The 25,407-nt window shown below is 40.6% G+C and overlaps 2 protein-coding genes across 3 annotated transcripts; both read right to left on the bottom strand.

The window, feature by feature from the left end:
• Positions 1 to 655: 655 nt before the first annotated feature.
• On the bottom strand, positions 656 to 5,241 carry ier3ip1 (immediate early response 3 interacting protein 1). Its single transcript, NM_001141661.1, is given in 3 exon segments — positions 656 to 1,327; positions 4,819 to 4,920; positions 5,081 to 5,241. Coding segments are annotated over 3 exon segments (249 nt in total). The 5' UTR covers positions 5,172 to 5,241; the 3' UTR covers positions 656 to 1,271.
• Positions 5,242 to 5,632: 391 nt separating this feature from the next.
• LOC106580048 (SMAD family member 2) lies at positions 5,633 to 25,227 on the bottom strand. 2 transcript variants are annotated; one of them, XM_014160612.3, is made up of 11 exons: positions 25,000 to 25,227; positions 18,359 to 18,768; positions 12,973 to 13,062; positions 12,499 to 12,692; positions 12,167 to 12,301; positions 11,995 to 12,069; positions 11,774 to 11,827; positions 11,372 to 11,584; positions 8,573 to 8,710; positions 8,189 to 8,333; positions 5,633 to 7,821 (listed from the first exon to the last, which is right to left on the bottom strand). In XM_014160612.3, the coding sequence occupies exons 2-11, from the start codon at positions 18,592 to 18,594 to the stop codon at positions 7,698 to 7,700; spliced, it is 1,404 nt and encodes a 467-aa protein (XP_014016087.1). In that variant the 5' UTR covers positions 18,595 to 18,768; positions 25,000 to 25,227; the 3' UTR covers positions 5,633 to 7,697. The 2 variants fall into 2 exon arrangements, with proteins under 2 accessions (XP_014016087.1, XP_014016088.1); XM_014160613.3 differs by having other exon boundaries at positions 12,007 to 12,069.
• Between the last annotated feature and the right edge of the window lie 180 nt (positions 25,228 to 25,407).

Genomic DNA, 25,407 nt, shown 5'->3' with positions numbered 1-25,407 from the left:
TTTCCCGAGTCGGAGTGGACCACACAACAAATCATCGTGTGACTCCAAGTTTATATCCGAGAGAGATTTGCATGGTTATCAAAACGTCACTCCAGGGTAAACCTACACGAAACACAGCCCTTATTTGAAGTGTTTCTAAAATCCTCTATGGGAAAAATGAATGATTGGAACCATTTCCCTGTTTGACTGGTATTATGACACCTCCAACGTGGAGCTCTATTCCCCCGTCGTCATGACCAACCGGCCTTCCCACCAACAGTTATACAATTGAAAGCAACACTAGCGTATGTAAATACACCCGTGTTGGTAAAAGCACCCACTTTATTTGGTCACCCTTGTGCTCAAGTTTGCAGCTAGTTCAAGAGTGCACTGATTGATGCCATTTGTACAGGGTATTGCTAACATTTTTTACAGATTTGCCATAGGAAGGATTAATTTTGTTTACATGCAAACAATTAGCCACTTAGCAAATATATTTTCAGCAAGGTCTCTTTGGTCTTCTTAATGTGGTTTTGACACAGCCATGATCAAAGAAAAGTTGTGTAAGTAGGTAGTGTGTTCTGGGACCAAAAAGTTATGTAATGTACTACAGTAAATCAGTCTTTTTTTATAGCTAATGTTGGGTTATGAACAAACTCAAAAGTGGTAGATTTTTAAAAAATCTTTATTTTCTTTAAAGTAATTCATAGAAAGTTACTTAGAAAAGGTCATACATAATTAAATTCCGCATGGGACACAAAATATGACATATCCCAACTAATGGTGTTTTAGAGTAGATCTGTTCAAATTACATACACTTAACTTTTTATCCAGGAATATGTTAAAAGCAACATACATAGAATATACCATCAGAACTGTGATGCACCACAATTTCAAATAAGGAGAAAGAAAGTTGAATCATGAGATCAAAGTCAATTATCCTTTTACAATGAAGAAATCTTCCAAAAGCAACCGTAGGCACTTTTGAACTGCTTTGTGCTGTAACATTGACTAACAGGTGTCTGTAAAAGAAACTGTGAATGTAGTAAACCCAGATTTTTCTTGCATCTGAACTGTCACATAACCTGACCTAAGCCCAACAGGTTTGACAAATGAGGTAAGGAATAATAATAAAGGAAATCAAATTTAATGTTGAATCTCTGAGATACATAAACGTGTGGGTGTGCTCTTCTTCTTGGGGGGTCTCTCCTCCAGGTGCCAGGGTGACATCCCCCTGACCCCTAAAAGTGTCTTCTCTTAGTTCAGCGTCCAAATTCAGTCCAGTCTTCTCTTCAGCCAAAAAGCAGCAACAACACAATGCAGACAGAATTGACAGCAATCAAGGGCACTGCAAGATGAGAGTAAAGATTATGAATAATGCCAGACCAGTCTCAGTTCAGTCTGGTCAACATCAAATTGTTAGAGGAAAACAAGAATAATCTATTTAAAAAAACAACAGTATGAATGCAGATATATTTTTTTGATATTTGAATATGGTATTGATTTTTAGATGGACATCGCATTATATCTGTCCCATTATGGCGTCTGTGAGAGCACGTGCAGCACCACTGAGGCCATCTCCATTTTGAAGGGTTTCCACTAGATGACATAGCCAAAGTCAAAATTGTCTATATCGAAAAAAATGTATGAAAACAAAAATATGTGATTTTTGGTTTTAATTTAAGGTTAGCGGTTACACATAATGTTAGCAGTGTGGTTAAGGTTAGGTTAAAGTCAGATTTTAAGATGATAAATTGTAGAAATAGGAAGAGTTTGACTTTGTGGCTGTGTTAACTATCGACAACAATTATACACTGCTCAAAAAAATAAAGGGAACACTTAAACAACACAATGTAACTCCAAGTCAATCACACTTCTGTGAAATCAAACTGTCCACTTAGGAAGCAACACTGATTGACAATAAATATCACAAATGGAATAGACAACAGGTGGAAATTATAGGTAATTAGCAAGACACCCCCAGTAAAGGAGTGGTTCGGCAGGTGGGGACCACAGACCACTTCTCAGTTCCTATGCTTCCTGGCTGATGTTTTGGTCACTTTTGAATGCTGGCGGTGCTTTCACTCTAGTGGTAGCATGAGACGGAGTCTACAACCCACACAAGTGACTCAGGTAGTGCAGCTCATCCAGGATGGCACATCAATGCGAGCTGTGGCAAGAAGGTTTGCTGTGTCTGTCAGCGTAGTGTCCAGAGCATGGAGGCGCTACCAGGAGACAGGCCAGTACATCAGGAGACATGGAGGAGGCCGTAGGAGGGCAACAACCCAGTAGCAGGACCGCTACCTCCGCCTTTGTGCAAGGAGGAGCAGGAGAAGCACTGCCAGAGCCCTGCAAAATGACCTCCAGCAGGCCACAAATGTTCATGTGTCTGCTCAAACGGTCAGAAACAGACTCCATGAGGGTGGTATGAGGGCCCGACGTCCACAGGTGGGGGTTGTGCTTACAGCCCAACACCGTGCAGGACGTTTGGCATTTGCCAGAGAACACCAAGATTGGCAAATTCGCCACTGGCGCCCTGTGCTCTTCACAGATGAAAGCAGGTTCACACTGAGCACGTGACAGACATGACAGAGTCTGGAGACGCCGTGGAGAACGTTCTGCTGCCTGCAACATCCTCCAGCATGACCGGTTTGGCGGTGGGTCAGTCATGGTGTGGGGTGGCATTTCTTTGGGGGGCCGCACAGCCCTCCATGTGCTCGCCAGAGGTAGCCTGACTGCCATTAGGTACCGAGATGAGATCCTCAGACCCCTTGTGAGACCATATGCTGGTGCGGTTGGCCCTGGGTTCCTCCTAATGCAAGACAATGCAAGACCTCATGTGGCTGGAGTGTGTCAGCAGTTCCTGCAAGAGGAAGGCATTGATGCTATGGACTGGCCCGCCCGTACCCCAGACCTGAATCCAATTGAGCACATCTGGGACATCATGTCTCGCTCCATCCACCAACGCCACGTTGCACCACAGACTGTCCAGGAGTTGGTGGATGCTTTAGTCCAGGTCTGGGAGGAGATCCCTCAGGAGACCATCTGCCACCTCATCAGGAGCATGCCCAGGCATTGTAGGGAGGTCATACAGGCACGTGGAGGCCACACACACTACTGAGCCTCATTTTGACTTGTTTTAAGGACATTACATCAAAGTTGGATCAACCTGTAGTGTGGTTTTCCACTTTAATTTTGAGTGCGACTCCAAATCCAGACCTCCATGGGTTGATAAATTGGATTTCCATTGATTATTTTTGTGTGATTTTGTTGTCAGCACATTCAACTATGTAATGAAAAAAGTATTTAATAAGATTATTTCTTTCATTCAGATCTAGGATGTGTTGTTTAAGTGTTCCCTTTATTTTTTTGAGCAGTATATTTTTGTACTACTACTTTGTGCTGTCAAACAAACGGAAAGGGTGCACACTGCCACGTAGAATGTGTGGTTTGAACAGGTATAAAGTAAAGGTTGGTAATTTACTGCCACCCGCAGTTATGGAATGTTTTCTCAAGAGTATAATTCATTGCCTGATCCCTCCTGGTAACCTGATGGAATTATGTGATCCTTCCTTAACCCATAGATGGGTTAGGCTACAACGTCACGAAAATGATGCCCGGGCGATGGGGCGAAATTCTGTGTGTTATGATTCTGGATGATCAGATAACTATTAAAAATTACAACACGTTGCAATGTGGGGAATTGCAGGTGGCTCGTTTCAGCTTGTTGTATCTTGCTATTGATAACATGTCTATTTTTGAGGTGTTTTGACTTGTCACGCCTATGCCAATATGGCTAAATGTCGCTAGCTAGTTAACCAAAATTAACCAACAACTAACGAACTTAAAAGACAAGTGGTCATTGTACAGATTTATTTCTGTTTTCAATAAAGATTAGGAAAGGAAATATAGTTCACATCTTGTCAACAATCCTTTGATTCTATGCCAACTCCACCTTGCTTGACTGCTGTGAGGGTGATAAGCACAATATCGTTAGCGAAATGCAGCACCTCAAACAATTCGTTCTCGAGTTCAAGTTTGTTTATAAAGCTGTGTCCATCGTAACTTTTTCCGCAACCCGATCAAATTCACATAGAAATGTGAGTTATAAATCCGTCATTCTCATTGAAAGCCAGTCTAAGAAGCAGTACATCTGTTCTATGTACGCTATTTCTATGGTCGGAGAACGTCTCTGGAACCACTGAGTGTGTATCAATCATGCTGTGGGACTTAATATGGCCAGCAGATCAAACGAACAACCAAAATGACAGGTCACTCAGAAAAACTAATCATGACTCTCGAGTCAGTATAAAAAAGCATAAATCATTCACCAACTGCACATCACTACAACCCATATGAAGTCCCGCCCAGTTGACTACTTCAAAATGGTGAAAGTAATCAATGGCGCTGCTCAGTCTAAAACAAGCTTTTGGGCACTAAAGTCACAGATAGAACAAGGAGCCAGATGTTTCACCGGATGTATAAATCTGAAGCATCCGGAAGGAATTTTCACCCCTCACCAAATATGGTGAGGAGAGGAAGTCAAGTAGATGGCAGTGGGAGAGTATGGAGCGAGATGGAACTGAGTCGACATTCTGCAGATTTTCTTATCGAAGAAAAGCCCAACCTCAATACAGTTCTGTCTCCAAAACTTCCAAAGTTTTGTAGACGTGACCCTTTGACAAAGTTTTTAAAACGTGCGTTGTTTACAAGGAGTGCAAGGTGAGCAGGTGTCCACATAGTTTTGATCATGTAGTGTATCTTGGGTTAGTTATAATATATATACACACACACACACATATCTTTGCTAAAGTCCTCTATCCATCTCTATGGTCATACCTCTCATCACTGTCCTCACAGAGCGGACAAGGTTCATTAGCTGCACTTTGATGCCTGGTTCATCACCAAATCCACCAACACTTTGGTCCACACCCCAGCCAACTAGACGGGGGAAAAATGCTATATTATATGCAAACACTAGGCCATAAGCGATATCTTTGTATCAATAAACAAGCTTTTCCACGTATTACTAGTGTAGCTAGCTAACGTTAGCAAAACACTGTTGAAAGTAATGTTAAACAAAATATGCACAGCCACTTACTTTTACTTAAAAATCTATCTTCGTGCAATACGGCGACAGCATTAACACACAAAATCACCGCTTGAATAAGGGAATATAATGTAAACGCCATTGATATCTGTAAAGTATTAGCTAGCTAACTTTAGCAGCTTCACGTATTTCTTGTGACGTTGCCTAAATGCAGCTATGGCAGCTTGAGAAGGACTAAATGAACGAGCAGTTCGAAAGCGTGACTTCCTGAAAAGTGAGTGACAAGGTAAACGGCCAATGTAATACCAATAATGTATAATAATAATCCATACTCATGGCCAAATGGGTAGCTATTGATTTGATGGTGTTAGTGCTTGAAAACGTTGTCCAAAAACGAATATTCCTGGGAGGCTAGGGATGTAAACATAGACATATAATTGAATGGCTCTCATTTAATAAGATCAAAGACTCAATTTGCAACGATTTACTATAAACGGTCAAATTTAATTTCTATAGATGAGAAAATGTAAACATGAGGACGCCACTGTAGACTGAGATCAGTGGAAAACATTCGTGTTAATAAAGGTGACAGGAACATGTTCATCATGAGAATAAAAATCTTTATTAGTGTTTTATGAAGTCTGCATAATATGCCACACGCCTGAGAAGCTTATGGTCAGAAAAAAAACCCTGCTCTATCAATAACGCCCTCTACTGGTAAAACAACTGTGACAACTACTATACTGACTGCTTTGCAAATAGTTTACTGTTAAATACACATATTACTGTTCTACTGTTATGTACGTCTGGTCCACTTCAGATTTGTTATGTACTCTTCACATTCATATCTCGTAGGCCAATGGTACAAGGCTTCAACACTGGACCCTAACACATGGTTCAGTTCCCCAAATCCAAACTCACTACAGTAGTTGCACTTACAAAGTACAATCACTAGTGCCGTAAGGTTAACAGATTAATAACATCAATAAAGGAGAAGGGAGAAAACAGATGTTAAAAAAATCTTGCAACAGCCACAAAATGACAATGGCATACTGCAAGCTCAGTCTTGTTGTACATACTGTATTTTATAGACAAGAACAAATACATACACTAATACAGAATCTATGTCCCAGTGTGCAGTTTCATTTCTCATGTAAGAATATGGAATACTGCCAAGTTTCTGTAACATTTAGCTAAAAATAAAAAATATGAAGAAAAAAAATAACTGTTTTATGGTTGACCTTTTATCCTTTATTGAGCACCAAATGGCTTCCAAGAGTGAAGAGATGAATGAGTAAAAAAAAGTTCATACAACATGCCTCTGAGTCACATAACCTAACCATACATTGCAGGAAAACAGATATCAGGTTACAGGCATTTAAGCTTTGATTTGTGTACTTTTGATGTACCAGGTTGTTGTTTTCTTTGTTTTTGAAAAAATAGCTGTTAACATTACGTGGGGCAGGTTTTTTTGGAATTAGATTAAAGTTTAACCTTTAAAAAAAATAAACTGGAATGATCCATGCTCTCCATAGATTGCGAGCCATGTCACTTAAAAACAGGCAGTCTTGAAAATATTAACTCTAATAAAAAGTGAATGACAGAAGAACATTTAAGTATATTTATATATAAAAATACATGAGAATACAAAAAAGTAGCAAAAGAAAGGGGATATAGGCTAAACACAATATAGAATGAAATTCACTGATACCTTTAATTCTCCAAGATAAATAACCTTTCAATAATTCACCTCGAGAGACTTAGACACCCAGTGAAACATGAGAAAAAGCTTTTGGAGCTGATATTCTCTGGTCCCTGCTTTGTGCATCCAAACTTAAGCAAGTTCAGGACTTACTAGCCTGCATTCTGAGGCTGTGTGTGGTGGAAATGAAACATAGGCTACCTATAATAACATTGAGGATGCCATATAATGACAAAGAGCTCAAATTAATGTCAACTATAGCCAGATTGATTTTGCAGCTTGTTTAGTTTTTTTGCTAAACATTCCTATATGTCCATTAAGAAGTGTGTCTTACAACGACACACATCTGGAGAAAAAAAAAATAATAATAATATTCTGACAAGAGTAAAATAGTTAATTACGTCAATTAAGCAATTACATTTAAAAACATAATTTAGCATTTCCCTTAAAGGAGAAAGCAACAAAGGCCATCATAATTTCTTAACCAAGCTAACTCCCCCTGACAAAAAAAAATATGTATCCATGTTTCCCAGAGAAAAGTTACCTCATGGTCAAAAAGATGGATGAATATATTTAGCATTTACGCTTGTGTTACTTATACAAGCATTCTCTTACTGAGAAACTATGTAGAATATTTTTTGGTATTTCCCCTGCCTACAACAATTCATCCCTGGACTTTAAAACCAATATACATTTTATTTGTACCACAAATAGATCTAATATTAAGGATTTGGGGAAAAGCAATTTAACAAGGTGCAACGCAAAGATGGGTAACAAAGTGCCAAATTATATTCTGAAAAGTCTGTCTCACGGCGTGTGTGCGTTTAGACAGGGACGTGGCACTAGGCCACAATACTATGAAGTATGTTACAGCAGAAATGTATTCTGCAGCTTTTTTTCACAATGGGACTCAAGTTCGAATTTTATGATCTTTGAGTGGGCGACTATTTGGGTCATTTTCTTGGATTATGACATACTGGAGCAACGTACAGAAGGGGAACCCATCTGAGTCAACACTTTGTCCAGCCATTGCAGGGGTCCATTCAAATGCAGCTCAATCCAGCAGGGAGTGCTTGTGACAGTCTGCCGTCTGGGAGACAAAAAAAAGACCACAACAAAGCCAAATTAGTGAAATCACTCGGCATGCAATCACAGGAACATCACCCAAAACCCAAGGTTAGCCTGAACTTTTTTTTACTTCTTGCCCTGTAACAAAAGGTATTGTTGAAGAGGGACAAGTAATGTTTGAATACCCCTCCAGCTCCTTAAACATTCCAAACTTCCTATAAATCCAGAAAAGCGGACCATTAGCAAGCTACAATGTTATTTTTTTATGTATGCCAATGAGTACATTAATATTACCATCTTCCTCCGACTATCCATCGTCTACTAACTACTTAGATGTGAACAACTGCAAGAATAAAAGTACTCTTGTAATAGTCAGTCATCATGCTTGCCTGTATTCAGCCCCCCAGCCTTTGACAAAGCTCATGCGGATGGTGCACATCCGGGTGAGCTGGTACACAGCCTCAAAGCCCTGGTTTACGGACTGGGCCAGCAGTGCTGCAAACTCCTGGTTGTTGAAGATCTTCAGGTTACAACCTGAGGGAGTGAGGGGAGGAGGGGGTCAGCTGGGAATCATGTATGGACTTTGTTTAGAACATAAGTAAAGCCTGCAGAACCTCCCTGCTAACAATATTATATTTTCTGTAGAAACAAGTAGGAAGACTAACTAAACATAATCGAAACCTGAGACAACAGAAAACATATTAGTAATACTATGAAATGAGTATAGGAGTGAGCACATCAGAAATCAAAGAGATGGTGTTGGTCTCAGTTACCTGGAGGAATTTTGCAAACGGTTGCTGGGTGCCACCCATACCGCTGGTTGCAGTTTGGACTCTGAACAAAGATGGCGCTATCACTGAGACACTCAGCAAACACCTCACCGCCAATATAGTACAGCCGGACTCCTCTTCCTGTGAAATAATGCAAAATATACTGAACAAAAATAAATGCAACAATTTCCAAGATTTTACTGAGTTAGAGTTCATATACAGTCAATTGAAATAAATGCATTAGGCCCTAATCAAGTCACATGACTGGGAATACGGATATGCATCTGTCGGTCACATATACCGTGGATATAATTATTTTAAAAAAATGTTTTAACGGGGCATGAATCAGAAATCTGGTGACCACCATTTGCCTCATGCAGCACAACATCTTCTCATAGAGTTGATCAGGCTGTTGATTGTGGCCTGTGGAACGTTGTCCCACTCCTCTTCAACGGCTGTGCGAACTTGTTGGATTTTGGCGAGAACTGGAACATGCTGTTGTACACGTCGATCCAGAGCATCCCAAACATGCTCAATGCGTGACATGTATGGTGTGTATGCAGGCCATGGAAGAACTGGGACATTTTCAGCTTCTAGGAATTGTGTACAGATCCTTGCAACATGGAGCCGTGCATTATCACGCTGATACATGAGGTGATGACAGCAGATGAATGGCACGAAAATGTATCTCTGTGCATTCAAATGGTCTTCGATAAAATGCCATTGTGTTTGTTTTCCATAGCTTATGCCTGCCTATACCATAAGCCTACCGCCACCTTGGGGCACAAACCGCTCACCCACACAACGCCATACATGTGGTCTGTGGTTGTGAGGCCGGTTGGACAAACTGCCAAATTCTCTAAAACGACATTGGAGGTTGCTTATGGTAGAGAAATTAACATTCAATTCTCTGGTAAAAGCTCTGGTGGACATTCCTGCAGTCAGCATGCCAATTGCACACTCCCTTAAAACAGGAGTCATCTGTGGCATTGTGTTGTGTGACAAAACTGCACATTTTAGTGGCCTTTTATAATGTGCAATGATCATTCCGTTTAAACAGCTTCTTGATATGCCACACCTGTCAGGTGGATGGATTATCTTGGCAAAGGAGAAAAGCTCACTAACTGGGATGTAAACAAATTAGTGCACACAATTTGAGAGATATAAGCCTTTTGTGCGTACAGAACATTTCTGTGATCTTTTATTTCAGCTCATGAAACATGGGACCAACACTTTACATGTTGCGTTTATATTTTTTGTTCAGTGTAAATAAGCATGAGTATTTCAGCTACAAAACATAGTGCTGCTCAATTACTTTAATTCCATTTAGTTCTAGGTTTTTTTGTGAGTCCAACAGGTCGTTTCTTTAGAGAGAAATCAAATAATTCACGAGAGAAATCTGAGAAATCAACTCAAGAACTACACTGGGATGAAGGAAGCTGTAGTTTTCATTACGCAAATATTCAACCTAGTTCAGTGCAGAAATGTGGTAATTAACTACAATGACCATAATCCATTGCGCAAGTTTTTTCCAGCTCAGAGACTGATCAGAGGAAGAGGCGAAGCGAGAGGTTGCACTCTCGCCAAAATCTTTCTAAAATAAACACAATCCGTTTCTATGGCTTTATTTTGGACCTGAGCTTGTCGCCTGCCTTACCACCTTTGGGACGACGGCCATTGTATACAGATCTCTGGATGGATACACTTTTACACCTGCCACGTTAGGTTAGAACCGTTAGATACACACAGACCGCATGGAACACAACGACGAGAGGGACAGAGACAATTAGTTTAAGTATAGCTTTATCTACTTTGAAGAACTAGTCAAATGAATTCGTTAGAAAGGTCTACAGAAAACTTAGGCAGGCACGCTAAATTGGATGACTAAAGACTACTGTACGTAACGTCAGAGGGCCTGGCTGGCTGACAGCTACTACTTGAGCAAAGGTGAGATGATTACTTTAAGGAATAAAAAAATATAAAGTCGTGGCCTCCCGAGTGGCGCAGCGGTCTAAGGCACTGCATCGCAATGCTTGAGGCGTCACTACAGACCCGGGTTAGATCCCAGGCTGTGTCACAACCAGCAGTGACCGGGAGTCCCATAGGGGGGTGCACAATTGGCCCAGCGCCTTTGGGGTTGGGAGAGGGTTTGGCCGGGGGGGGGGGGTCTTTATTTGGCTCATTGCACTCTAGCGACCCCTAATGGGGTCTGGCGCCTGCAGGCTGATTTAGGTCGTCAGTTTCGGAGGACGCATGACTCGACCTCGTCTCTCCCGAGCCCGTTGGGGAGTTGCAGCGATGAGACAAGATCGTAATTGGATCGCAATTGGATATCACGAAATTGGGGAGAAAAAGGGGGCAAAATACCCAAAAAATGGAAAGTCATCAAATAAAAACGAAGTAATATACACAACAAATATATTATTTCATATTTTTCTATTGACGTCTACCCAATGTGGACCTGACAGAGACAATGGAATATTTTCAATGTTTTGGAAATTGAAGTTCACTATTTTGGGCTTTGGCATTTCCATTAAAAAGCTCTAAAATCATTATTTCACAATACATTTAATGTTTGTTTCTTTAATTATCGAAACCGAAAACAGTGATCATTTTTTTTTTTAATAATAGAACTGAACTCAAAAAGCACTAATCTCTCAGCACTAACAAAACATGGGTGTTAAATTACAGAACAAATCCTGTGCAAATCTGAATTGACACCATATTCCTTTTGGCCAAAGCCTTCAAAAGTAGTGCACCACATAAGGAATAGTGTGCCTCTTGTGGCGTCGCCCATTGTACCTATGTGCCTCCTGGTCATCTCTACAGTGGCATTCCTGTTGACGTTGGAGAGCAGGCCCAGACAGAAACGCTCTGAGTTGGAGGGGTCTGTGAAACCATCCACGGTCAGAGAGGGCTGTGAAGCGTGGAATGTCTCTCCAACACGCTGGTTCAGCTCATAGTAGGCTATAGAGCACCAGAACGCAGGCTCAGAGTAGGTCACCGGCTGCAGGTCTGAAAAACATGGGGGATGTCATTATAAAAAGGAACTACACATGTTGACGGGACTAGACCAATGATCTCCAGAGTAGGCACTGGGCTGTCTAAATAGTACTCAATGAATGTTGTCAAATTTGGTCAGATTACAAGTGACTGATAAATGGCTGATGCTTTAGACAGACGTGGAGAGACAGTTATTCTTACCCATGCTATGATTGACAGGTGAGAGGGTGCCGGGGGACAATTCAGCAGGAGAACCTGATATGAAAAATACAAAAATAAAATTATTAAGTCGCATGGTCGGATTTATTGTTGCAAAGAATCCACTAAGATATTTAATCAACAAATCGAAACTTGACAGTTTGACAACTGTTTTCTTTCTTATTTTATGTTAGAACTTCCTATTTGAGGTAAGTGGAATATACCTGTGTCCATACTTTGATTCATCGGTTGATCGCTGGCTTCTCCATCCTCACTTATGTATCCAGGTGGTGGTGTTTCTATAGTAACAGAGGGGGGAAAATACTGATGAGTTGAACCTGATACATCGTTATCATGAAGGCCATTTGCATATCAACTCATGGTAGATGCACAAACCTGGTATGTAGTTATTTGGAGGCTCGATCCCCGCAGGAAAGCTTGTGTTCTCAGGTATGGAATGAGTGTAGTCATCCAATGGGGGCAGTTCTGTCAGAATTTCCGAGTGTCTTGGCACAAGTACAGGAGGCAGAACTAGAGGAGAGAAGATTCTTCAAATGTCAAACAAAGTTCAAAGTTCTTTACAAAATATCAATGAAGACTATTCCCACTTATCCCATCCTTTTTCATGTCTCATGCCAGCAGAAAGAATCGCAGAACTAGCTGTTAACATAGGCTTTTACGGCACCTACAAGTCAGCACACACACCACTGGTTCAAAAGACAACCTACCTGGGGTCTCCACCCTCTGGTAGTGGTAGGGGTTGATGCAGACCTCATCCTTCTTGAGGTGGAAGGCGTACTCGCAGGCCTCGATGGCACGCAGTTCATGGTGGCTGTGCAGGTCGGGCCATCGCCACAAGCGGCAGTAGATGACATGAGGAAGACCCTTTCTGTGGGAGACCTGCAGGCGCCCATCCAGGGATCTGACAGGATGGACAATGGAGGAAATAGATGTGAGAATTGAAAGTGTAAGGGAAGGAAGAAATGGGGGAGGAAACGATAGGAAGAGAGGAAGAGATGGAGATGCATGTGGCCAGGAAGACAAAAGGTGGAGAGGGGAAGAGGGGAGTGATGAGGTATGAATGATAGAGGCATGAATGGAATTTGTGTTCTCAATGTCTCTCACCCCCCTGGAATGATTACTTCCCACATCAAGGTTGTAAAACAGTATGTAGCACAGGACAGTTGAGGATAGATAGTCACCTGGTTTGGTCAGTGTAGCTGTATAGGCCTGAGGTATCCCACTGTTCTATCGTATTTGGTGTACTCAGTCCCCATATTTCAGAGCAATTGCTGTGCACAGAAAAACCAAACAAAACAAAAACAAATGATAAACATGGGGCATGAGTCATTCAGAAATACCAGTATGGGTAATGTAAACATTAAAAGGCCTCTTTTATTAGAGTCATTTTCAATTAGGTATTTCATTCTTTCAGTCAGGAACTGAAAAAAGACACGCCAAATAAGAGAAGCCTTTTGACGGAATAAAGAAAAACGGCATAAGATGGGAATACAGCAGTGGAGGCTGGTGGGAGGAGCTATAGTAGTAGGGGTTCATTGTAATGTCTGGAATGGAATTAATGTAACAGAGTCAAACATGTGCTTTCCATATGTTTGATACGGTTCCATTAATTCCATTCCAGGCATTAAAATGAGCGCGTCCCCTTATAGCTCCTCCCACCAGCCGCCTCTGGAGTATAGTAGTATATACAAAGAAACAGTATGCAAGACAAAAAAAAACATTAATGTTACTGTGGCATTGTACCAAATATTCTGAAAAACTGTGAAACTTTTCCACCACAGCTGTGTAGGTTGGAAGCACTTAACTTATCTTGAGACATTCAAGTAAACACAGAAGACACACAATGGGACTAAAAGAAAAAGGAGGGCGCAACCTTGGAAAAAAAGTACATTTCCATTTAACCACCCTCTACAATTCACTTTGTGATTCTAATGGACACGTAGAAAGGAATGATTACAAAATTAACTCTAGAAATTAAATAAAAATGGAATGGCGAAATATGATGTGATATTTGCTTCTGATACAATATCCAGAATCAGAATTCAGAGCTGATATAGCCTACCTCAGAAGTGGGACTGAATCTAAACTATAGGGTAGGTCTATATGTTGTGTTCCTAAAAGAGCTCTGAAATAGGTTCTAAACTTCCCTCTTAATACATGATAAGCATGACACATGGAGTTGGCGAGTTGCAATCAGGGCTCTAAATAAAAATTTTAAAAAAATCATCGGTAGAAACCATGTAGGTATATAATTTTTTTTTAAATAAACTGATATATAAAAGTATATATTTGATGAAACATTGAATTTGGCCTTATTGCTATTAGCCCATAGAAACACATTGAATAACTTTCATACATGCCAAAACATTTATTTTTTTTATCAAAAGGAAGTATGTTTTGAAGTGTCTGCCCTATATCTGAGAAATATACCGCTTGTGCGATATATCGAATACCGGTATGATTTTCAAAACCGTGCTACGCCAGTGCTTATAACTAGCGTCAAATAAATGATGTCCAGCTGAGGGCTCCAGTTTTGCATTTGGTTTGCTAACTTGCTAGCTAAGTGGCTAGATGTCAAGATCAAGCTTCTTGGTTACAGCAGATGCATCCAATCCCCTCATGGATCAAGATCCCTGTTGCCTAAATTGTTTTGTGTGTCGTTTTGAAATAGCACCCCTTGTGTGCACCTTCGGTAATACCATATAGCCCGGTATCGTACAGAAACGGTATGAAAATCTGGATCGCGTTTGGGCATATTGTAATTCTATTAACTTTTAGTCCTTTTTACCGGCCGGTACCGGGTTACCTTCATAAAAGTCTTGTGAAGCTTGTGGGTGTGAGCTCTAGGGTTGGACAGTGTCTACAATGACACATCGTCCGGTCCAAACATTGTTGATATACAATTGTATTGTTTATATATCTATCTATTTTTTGGGGGGAGGGAAGAAGGCAATAGAAAATAATACATTGGTTCTATTAGAACTGTGATTTGGTGCATAATGTAAATCGTATTTAAATTGTTACAAAAGCCACACAACGTCATTAAATCATTGTTCAAAACAAAATGATTTTCTAATTGGTAGGGCCATGTTTCTCAGATATCAGTTATAATAGCCTACCTTTTAAAAACGAATATTAAAGCTGTATCAAGTGTAGGCTATTGTCATTTCATCTTGATCATCTGGGTTAGTGCATTTGCGCCATTCTTCCATTAGGCTACATTTTGACAGTTGACAAAAAAAATAAGTGACAGGATTTCACTCTCTAACTATAGTATAGGCTGCCTTCGCACGATGGCTGACTTGGTGGGAAAGAAAACTACGTGTTCACCTTTTTGGCAGTTCTTCAGTTTCAGGCTGAATGATGAAGGTGAGCCAGCAGACCTGATCCAAGTCACTTGCAGAATTTGCTAAAAGATTATCAGGGCAAAGGACTACAAACGTCCATCATCCTGCAGAGTTAGCTACTATGGGGGAGAACATGCAGGTGATCCTTGTTATAAAGAAGTTACAAATTATTTGTTTTATCCGATTGTATATTTAGGATTTTTACAGTTTGATAAGCAAAAAAGGCACAGCCTAAGAATAATAGGACTATTCGTTTTTAGCCCAATGTTCATTCAATTGTTAAAGAATGTAATAGGCTAAATAATTGGTTTTATCTGATTGTTGTTGACTTTTATATAAATGCACCATTTGTAAGCCATTCAAATTAAAGTTGTTTGTGAGACAAATCCAATAAAAAAAAAAAAAGTGTTCACATGTAATGAAAGTGCTGCTGCAAGAGTTTTTCCAAGCACATTGTGAAATTCAAGAATATGAATAAACCTGTCAAAGTAACCTTTACTGAAACTGTTATTGGCAGTAGCCTGTGGTAGGCCTATATTATTGGCTGTTTGGTTTGCAAGGAGGGATTTTCCGACGGCACAATTTATTTTGCCTACAAGTTGGTCAAGCAAAGCAGAAACGTACTGTTCTCGATGCGCTGCCCGACTGCGTGCAGTCAAGCTCAAATATGGTAAACCATCGTTTGTAACATCGCAATGACGTCACCATCAATGATAGCGGTCAAACATCGTCGATGGACGATGCAACTGTTATAGTCACCCAACCCTAGTGAGCTCAAACCATTGACTTTACTGACTTTACAGACATTACTGAGAAGAAATCAAAAAGTTAGCACAACGAAAGGACTGACGTCACACGAGTCCTGTGAAGCTTGTGGGCGTCGTATAGCAAAACAGGCAACATGTCTGTGTTCATGAGAATCTCAGTTTTCGATAGTGGAATCCTAGCTCAAACCATTCAGACGACTTTACGGATGTTTTAGTGAACAGTAACTTTTTGGCATCGTCTCATGTCTGACAAACACCGCGCCAAACTACCGCAGATTCAGAAACCTGACACCGGCGATCCACGGATTGAGACGCAGCCCATGCAAAAACCTGGAAATTTGTAGCGTAAACACAGCGTTGTATTTAATAAAAAGGTGATGACGTCGCCGATTTCCGCACGGGCGCAGACATCAATCTTAGAGGGTTTAAAGAGCGCAGGGTTGGTGAGTCAGTGACGACATGCAAGAGATCAGTCATTCATTCATCAATCTCCAGAAGAAGCTATCCCTTTATTTGTTCCCCCAAATGTTTGGATATACTGGTAAAGTAACCAGGCTGTTCGCTATCTAGCTACCTAATGAAGTAACATGATTGAACAAGGTGCAAACAAATGGCCACGAGTGGTTTTGGTACGGCCCACGACATGGTTAATGAATGTAAAATGCAGCCCGCCAATGCACAATAGGAATATAAAAAACGTTGCACCGGTCATATATTGTTTGAGCTAGAAACAAGCCATTTTCACTGTAGTAATGACAGGTACGAATTGGCGGTGTTTTTTCTCTAGGGCACTCGGAAATAACGGTACAGCGAAGCTGAATCATTGCAACTACTATCTGGGAGATTTTTTTCCCTCCGCACTGGTGCTCGCAAAATAGAATGTCTGGTCGCACAGCAAAACATTTAGGAGCATGTGTGAACAAAATGGTCGAACTTCCGAGCCCTGGTTGCAATACATTTTACAAGACCACCTATTGGTTTACACAATATTGATTCCACCTGTCAACAAGATCTATACAAATTTACTCAGTACCTAATATACATACAAACATGTGAACTGTTCTAAGCAGGTCATCAACGAATAAAAAGGGTATTTTACAACATACCCAGAGAACATGTTCTACTCTAGGACATCAAGGTTAACTGGCTGATTACCTGACATCCTCAGACAAATGTCATACAATGCCTTCAGAAAGTATACCCCTTGACTTATTCCACATTTTGTTGTTACAGCCCGAATTGAAAATGTATTTTCTCACCCATCTACACACAATGACAAAAGTGAAAACATGTTTGGAAATTTTTGCAAATTTATTGAAAATGAAATACAGAAATATCTAATTTGCATACGTATTCACACCCTTTGCTATGACACTCCAAATTGCACTCAGGTGCATCCAATTTCCTTTGCTCCTCCTTGAGATGTCGCTACAACTTGATTGGAATCCACCTGTGGGCAATTCAATTGTTTGGGCATGATTTTGAAATAAACACACCTGTCTATATAAAAAGGTCCCACAGTTGACAGTGCATGTCAGAGAAGAAACTATACCATAAAGTCCAAGGAACTGTCTGTAGATCTCCGAGAAAGAATTGTGATGAGACATATCTAGGGAAGGGTATAAAACAATTTCTAAAGTGTTGAAAGTTTCCAAGAGCACAGTGGTCTCCAAAATATGGAACTACCAGGCAATAAGGACCTTGGTCAGGGAGGTGACAAAGAACTCAAGACCACTGACAAAACTACAAAGTTCCTTGGCTGAGATGGGAAAACCTGCCAGAATTAGAGCCTACGGCAATTCACCAATCTGGGCTTTATTGGAGACTGGCTAGACAGAAGCACATGACAGCACAGCATACCTGTAGTTTGCAAATAGGCATGTGAAAGACAGAGCATAAGGAAAAAGATTCTGTGATCTGATGAAACAAAAATGGAACTCTTTGGCCTGAATGCAAAGCTCTATGTCTGGAGAAAACTAGGTACAGCTCATCACCTGTCTAACACCATACCTACCTTGAAGCATGATGGTGGCATGCTATGATGAGGGGAAAAAATAATAGATTTAATCCATTTTCAATTCAGGCTGTAACACAACAACATGTGGAATACATCAAGGGGTATGAATACTTTGAAAGCATGGCATAAGTACATGGTGGGGTGCTGAGTCAGCATTTACAAAACTAACTGTAGGACAATTTCTGAGATTCAATGGAGGACAGAAAGAAGAAAATAATTTGGGAGTTAAGACCTCTGTTTTAGGACCTCGTATGTTAGAGAGGCTGTTTAAAGAAAGAGGAGGCCACTAAAGGGTTAGCTGATAGTAAATACACAGGAAAAATACACCGTATATAATCATCTCCATACAAAGGTTTCTGATGCATGGTCACTCCACAGAACCATACAACGACTGTAAGCAGAGCTCTGTGTTGTTACCTGGCATGGGGTTACGTACCTGGGGATGGTGACACACTTGGTGTTGCAGTTCTGGGTGGTGATGGCCTTCTCCAGCTCATCCAGCTGTCCAGTCTTCTTCAGCTTCTTAACCAGGCTCTTGACAGCCTTCTCACACCACTTCTCCTCCTGGCCATTCTGTTCTCCACCCCCTGCTCCCCCGGGGCCGCTGGCTGACTTCTTCCACCCCAGGAGCCTCTTCACGACCGGAGGGGTGAAAGGCAAGATGGAGGACATTTTGGGTGTAGCGAGGAGGATTCTTGAGAGAACTCAAAACACACTCGGGAGGCAGAGGGGACCTGGAGGAAGGGAGGCACAGTTTGGCCCTTTCTCTGGTGTGGTCCCTCTGTTTCGTGAGGAATCACAGGGCTGGTGTGAGGATGAGCTAGATATGTGCAGAAGAGATGACACCTGAGGGTAAAATCAAACAGGAATTCAGTAATGAATGTCTGAAAAAAGAGATTGTGATATGTGATAATGCATTCGATTGTGTGTGGGGTCCTTTTCAAAGTGAATGGGTGGTCTTGAAAAACTAGTTAAATCCCTTATCCACCATTGCCGATTAAACTCAACCCCACAATTTATGATGGAGTTTAGCAGCGACTAGTGTGGGTGAACTGGAGCTCCGAAGTTGAGTGTAATAGCGGGCTATTCTTTATGTGCTGAAATACATTTTAAAAATGCGACATCGTAGCTCCAGTCCGCCCACACTAATCGGCTATGGTGGATGAGGGATTTATCCAACTAGTTTTTCAAGACCACCCATAAAATCAGGGAGTTGAGTTTAGTCAGCTAATCCCACCATCACACCCTTTTATCAGCTACAACTGCAGTTACATTAGGCAGCAGATCCAACCCGCTTGCTTACAGCTGCACTAGGGTCAGACAGCCTTCCTGTGTACATTGGGGGGGGGGGGGGGGGGGGGGGGGGCAGGGTAGCCTAGTGGTCAGAGCATTGGACTAGTAACCGAAAGGTTGCAAGTTCAAATCCCCAAGCTGACAAGGTACAAATCTGTCGTTCTGTCCCTGAACAGGCAGGCCGTCATTGAAAATAAGAATTTGTTCTTAACTGACATGCCTAGTTAAATAAATAAAAAACAAAACATTAGGAACACCTTCCTAATATTGAGCTGCACCCTCCCTTTTTGCACTCAGAACAGCTTCAATACGTCAGGCATGGGCTCTACAAGGCGCTGAACGCGTTCCCACAGTTGGCTGGTGGACCGTTCTTGCTTAACAGTTACCCCTTGTGTGTTGTGAAAAACCCAGCAGCGTTGGGTTCCTGACACAAACCAGTACGCCTGGCACCTACTACCATACCCCGTTCAAGAGGCACTTAAATATTTAGTCTTGCCCATTCACCGTCTGAATGGCGCACATACACAATCCATGTCTCAACTGTCGCGAGGCTTAAAAATCCTTCTTTAACCAGTCTCCCCCCCTTCATCTACACTGATTGCAGTGGATTTAACGAGTGACATCAATAAGGGATCATAGACTGACCAGTTAAAAGCTATGTCATGGAAAAAGCATGTGTTTTTAATGTTTGGTACACAGTGTATATCAAGATACTGCGGAGCCGGCACAAGATATGGCTCGGAAAACAGTTGTTCAATCTTCTCGGTGTAACAGTTGGGATAATGGGACAATTCAGGGTACATCCCTGGATTGAGGTACTTTTTCCGAACCATAGCTCACGCTGGCTCTGTGGTGTCTTAAAAGGGGAATGGAAACACCGTAGGAAGTAAAGCCAAGCAACTAGATATATTCCATCCACTAATACTAAACATGTGCATACACTAACATACACTGAACAAAAACAAACAATTTCAAAAACAGTTACAGTTCATAAGAAAATCAGTCTATGGATTTTACATGAACGGGAATACAGATATGCATCTGTTGGTCACAGATACCTTTAAAAAAGTATGGTTGCGGATCACCATTTGCCTCATGCAGCGCGACACATCTTCACATAGAGTTGCTCAGGCTGTTTGATTTTCAGCTTCCAGGAATTGTGCACAGATCCTTGTGACATGGGGCCATGCATCCTCATCATCATGCTAAAATATGAGGTGATGGCAGCGGATGAATGGTACGACAATGGCCCTCAACCTCGTCACGGTATTGCTTTGCATTGAAATTGCCATCGATAAAATGCAATTTTGTTCGTTATCCGTAGCTTATGCTGGCCCGTACCACAACCCCACCGTGGGGCACTCTGTTCACAATGCTGACATCATCAAACCCACACGACGCCGTCTGCCCGGTTAAGTTGAAACCGGGATTCACCCGTGAAGAGCACACTTCTCTAGCCTGCCAGTGTCCATCGATGGTGAGCATTTGTCCACTAAAGTCCATTACGACACCGAACTGCAGTCAGGGATCTTTTACTTCAGCTCATAAAACCAACACTTTTCATGTTTCTTTTTAGTATTTTTATATTGAACGTTTATTTTGAGGTATGGGTAGCGCCATCTTGAATTGCCATAGTAATGATTGACGCCAATTGCGTTATTGGCAGGTTTGAGCAAATTGTGAGTTTTGGTACAGGGACTGAAAGTGAACGAATGCTGCTACCGGAAGGACCCTCGCCTCTAATGGACCTGAAAGGTTTCTCACAACTTTGACAGCTTTGAGATCAGGACAACAATTTGTTTTTATGTTAGTAATTATAATATGTACATATATATCTTTCTGATTGATAAGATGAGTGTGAAATTAACTTTTGACAGTCAGCCAAAAACAAGGTAGCTAGTTAGCCAGCCTACTTGATTTAGCTCATTTTGTCTTTATGTTAATGTAGACGTTGATAACTGTACAAAATAAAATGCTGATATTGACAATTTGGAGAACATTTGTCATCATTAGTATTAGCTAGCTAAGAGCTAAAATGAACTGGCTAGTGTCTGATTCGATTTGCAGCTAACTAGCTACAGCAGATAGCTTACCAGCCACAACTAAGAGGGCTGCAGGATTGCTATTTTACCAGTAAAATGTATGATACCCATATAATTATTAGCTAGCTAGATCATTAGGTGTCTGTTTATATGTGATATGATTCCTAAGAATAGTAAACTTGCTGGCTGTTGATTGCAAGAATGAATGTAGCCTAAGGCTGAAGCTTAACCCTTATGACGAAAACTAGCTAAAGCTATGACATTTGAAAGCTCAGGCTGGTAGTCAGCTTTGCAACTAAATCATCCTGGTCTAGCTGGTAACGGTCAATGATGTATTATTGTTATGTACTATTACCTTGCAAAAGTATCCCGACCCCTTGGATTTCTTCAAATTGTATTGTGTTAAAGTGGGATGAAAATGTATTTAAAATAGTAATTTTTTTGTCAACAATCTACTCAAAATACTCTGTCAAAGTGAAATAAAAATGCATTTTTATTTTATTTAAAAAAATATATATATTGATACAAAGTAATTACTCAAATGTAGTCACAGCTCCTTTGTTCAGGCAAGCCAAATTAGTTCTGGAGTAAAATGTATTAATCACATAAGTTACACGGACTATGAAATAATAGGGGTTCAAGGGCTGACCCCAATTAGTCCACTGGTCGATTGTTTGGTTGATAGGCTGTTGGTCAGCCGAGATTACATTTTTTGGGGTCAAGAAGTAGCAAAATAGATGTTTTTTCTCAGTGGACTAATTGATTGAGGCTGCAGGGAAGCCACGGTCCTAGAAGAAGGGGAGTGTGGTTAAGATGCACAAGGCACATCTCTCTCCAGAATGCACTCTTTCCCACCATTTCGTGCTCATTCAGCATTTCATAACTTATATTTTGTGAATAGTTCGCCCTTTGATTTTTAATGTCTATCCCCATTACATGTAGTAACCTACATGTAAATGTAGTAGCCTTCATTTACAGTTAATTCCCACAATTTCTAATCTACAATGTTTCCTTGGTTATGGTAATTTCTGTTAATACATTCCTGCCTGATTCACGCATGTCTCAGTTCGGAGGCCGTGGGGCTGGCACACCAGTAGTACATTTACTGTTCTAAATCTACAATGTTTGTTTGGCTAAGGTAATTTCTCTTAATGCATTCAATATATTGTTACAGTCATGTACCGTTCCCATTGTCGGGGTGGACACGTTGTTTGCAGAGCTCACAACCTATGCTACATTTGAGAAACAAGTTTTGGTTTATTTAATTCCATTTAAGAGTTCTCAATTTATTCACTGTCTTTTATTTGGTGCGCTTATGTCAATGTTGAGTAAGCACCTGATTACGCAAACAGAAGTAGGCCTAGCCTACCTGGCCCATTTGGGGAGCTCTGATAGTATTTCTGATCTAATTAACTCACCACTGCCAGTGAGCTGTGGAGCTTCTCAAAATGTTTCACCTCTAAACAGCAAGTAACCTTTTTCAGAATCCATTGAGAATGACAATAGTTCCTTAATACATTTGACAAATATGTCCATCTGTCCCATATATATATATATATATATATATATATATATATATATATATACACATACTTCAAAAGTTTGGGGTCACTTAGAAATTATTGTTTTTGAAAGAAAAGCACATTTTTTGTCCATTAAAATAACATCAAATTGATCAGAAATACAGTGTAGACATCGTTAATGTTGTAAATGACTATTGTAGCTGGAAACAGCAGATTTTGTATGTAATATCTTCATAGGCATACAGAGGCCCATTATCAGCAACCATCACTCCTGTGTTCCAATGGCATGTTGTGTTAGCTAAACCAAGCGTATAATTTTAAAAGGCTAATTGATCATTAAAAAAACCCTCTTGCAATTATGTTAGCACAGCTGAAAACTGATATTCTGATTAAAGAAGCAATAAAACTGGCCTTGATTAGACTAGTTAGGTATCTGGAGCAACAGCATTGGTGGGTTCGATTACAGGCTCAGAATGGCCAGAAACAAAGAACTTTCTTCTGAAACTCGTCAATCTATTCTTGTTCTGAGAAATGAAGGCTATTCCATGCGAGAAATTGCCAAGAAACTGAAGATCTCGTACAACACTGTGTACTACTCCCTTCACAGAACAGCGCAAACTGGCTCTAACCAGAATAGAAAGAGGATTGGGAGGCCCCGGTGCACAACTGAGCGAGAGGACAAGTACAGTAGAGTGTCTGGTTTGAAAAACAGACACCTCACAAGTCCTCAAGTCACAGCTTCATTAAATAGTACCCGCAAACACCAGTCTCAACGTCAACAGTGAAGAGGCGACTCCGGGATGCTAGCCTTCTAGGCAGAGTTGCAAAGAAAAAGCCATATCTCAGACTGGCTAATAAAAATAAAAGATTAAGATGGGCAAATGAACACAGAGACTGGACAGAGGAACTCTGCCTAGAAGGCCAGCATCCCGGAGTTGCCTCGTCACTGTTGACATTGAAACAAGACATTTCTAAGTGACCATAAACTTTTGAACGTAGTGTACTTTTGGCCATGTAGTGTATTACTATTCTGAGTTTCAATCCTTACAAAATACGGAAGACTCAATAATCTCAAGTGTTTCCTCTATCTTCATTAGGATGTTGTCTAAATGGCAGTTTGGGGGAAAAGCGTAGATGTTCGTATAAGATAGACGTTCACATGTTTTGTCTTGACTGATATCATTTGAAAGGGCTGTTTCTCAGCTTTCAAAATATGTAGCATGTTTTCATATACTGTTTGATATTAGCAATTTTGCTCTGTAATGCACGCAGAGTTCATGGTCTTTCAGACAGTTTTGGAAAACCTGCCAGTAATGCAAAAATGCCACTATGGCGATTTAAAGTTAGTTAGCTGGTGTTCTAAAGCCTTGTGTTTCCATTCCCCTTTAATATACACAGGAATGCTGTCCAACCCTAGTGCAGCTGTAAGCAAGTGGGTCGGATCTGCTGGCTATAGCAACAAGTTAACATCATAGCTACCATTGTTTGCGAATATACACATGTACAAAAATAATATTTAAATAATAACAGTGCGGGTGGATTCTGTATAACACCACATCTTCATTTACCGGGTGGTTAGCTAGCTACAGTGATTAACTGTTTAATTCATAAACTCCAATGCTGGTTAGATTATTTATTGTAGGTACAAGTAGTAGCAAGCTAGCTATCTCGACTAAGGTATGAGACTAGCTAGTTATCCGGGCCATAGCTAACGTTAGCTAGCTAGCACTTCCAGGCCGGTTGGTTGATGGCCATTTTATCAGCAGTAAATCAACTAACGTTAATTATATAGCTAGTCAAATTAGATAGCCAACTTAACAATTGATTATTCATAGATAAGGTAGCTATGAAAAGCTAAGCAAATGATTGAGTACGTAACTTGTATGGTTGGAGTACATTATCGCCAATTCCTATTGTTGTGCTACAACAAGACTCAGCGCAACAATTAGCTAGCTAGCCAATGTTAGCTAACCCAGGCTTACTCAATACAGCTAACGTTAGCTAAATGACGAGCTAGCTAGTTCGCTAACGTATACTATAATGAGACAATTATTTGATGGCGACATGATACACCACCACCATTGCCAGTTAGAATAACAATCACATGTTATATTAACACTTGAAGTGATAAATAGGATACCTAGACCAAATGTAAAAAACCCTTGCAGCTAACATCACACAAAACAAAAGTCGAGGGAAAATGAAAAGCATTGCATTACCCCTAGATGATGAGAATCTCGAGCTCTTCTCCGTGTAACGATATATGCAGTAGACAAAGGGGGAAACCTTTCCTTTAAACCCAACTATAAATGTAGCCGCTATCTCGACGAGAAGATTGGTGTATTTTCTCAAATCTGATACCTGGCTAGCCGCTTAGCTTCACAAGTTACCTAGACCTGAACAAGAAAGACACCCTAGTAGGCTAGCTGCATTCAGAATCTTAATCCCTCCTGATTGGATCAAATAAGACAATGATATGATTTTAGCATATCGGATTGGCCTACAGCAATGTCAATCTTTTTTGTTTATTTGACAGCATGGTTTATTTTTCGAATCTGTCGTTGACATTGTCAGAGTGAGGAACTAGCTTCCGATACATACTTTTATATGAATTGATATAACTGATA

Source organism: Salmo salar, chromosome 20 (genome assembly GCF_965601325.2).
Source record: "Salmo salar chromosome 20, fSalSal1, whole genome shotgun sequence".
NCBI classification, from domain to species: Eukaryota; Metazoa; Chordata; class Actinopteri; order Salmoniformes; family Salmonidae; genus Salmo; species Salmo salar.
Note: the sequence above shows the minus strand (reverse complement) of the source record. Positions and strands in the feature narration are given on the sequence as shown.

Coding starts and splice junctions, on each gene's coding strand:
- LOC106580048 (XM_014160612.3), bottom strand. CDS start 18,594: ATGTCCTCCATCTTGCCTTTCACCCCTCCGGTCGTGAAGAGGCTCCTG. Junction 13,063..18,358: donor AAGTGTGTCACCATCCCCAG/GTACGTAACCCC, acceptor TTCTGTGCACAG/CAATTGCTCTGAAATATGGG. Junction 12,070..12,166: donor TCCAAATAACTACATACCAG/GTTTGTGCATCT, acceptor CTGTTACTATAG/AAACACCACCACCTGGATAC.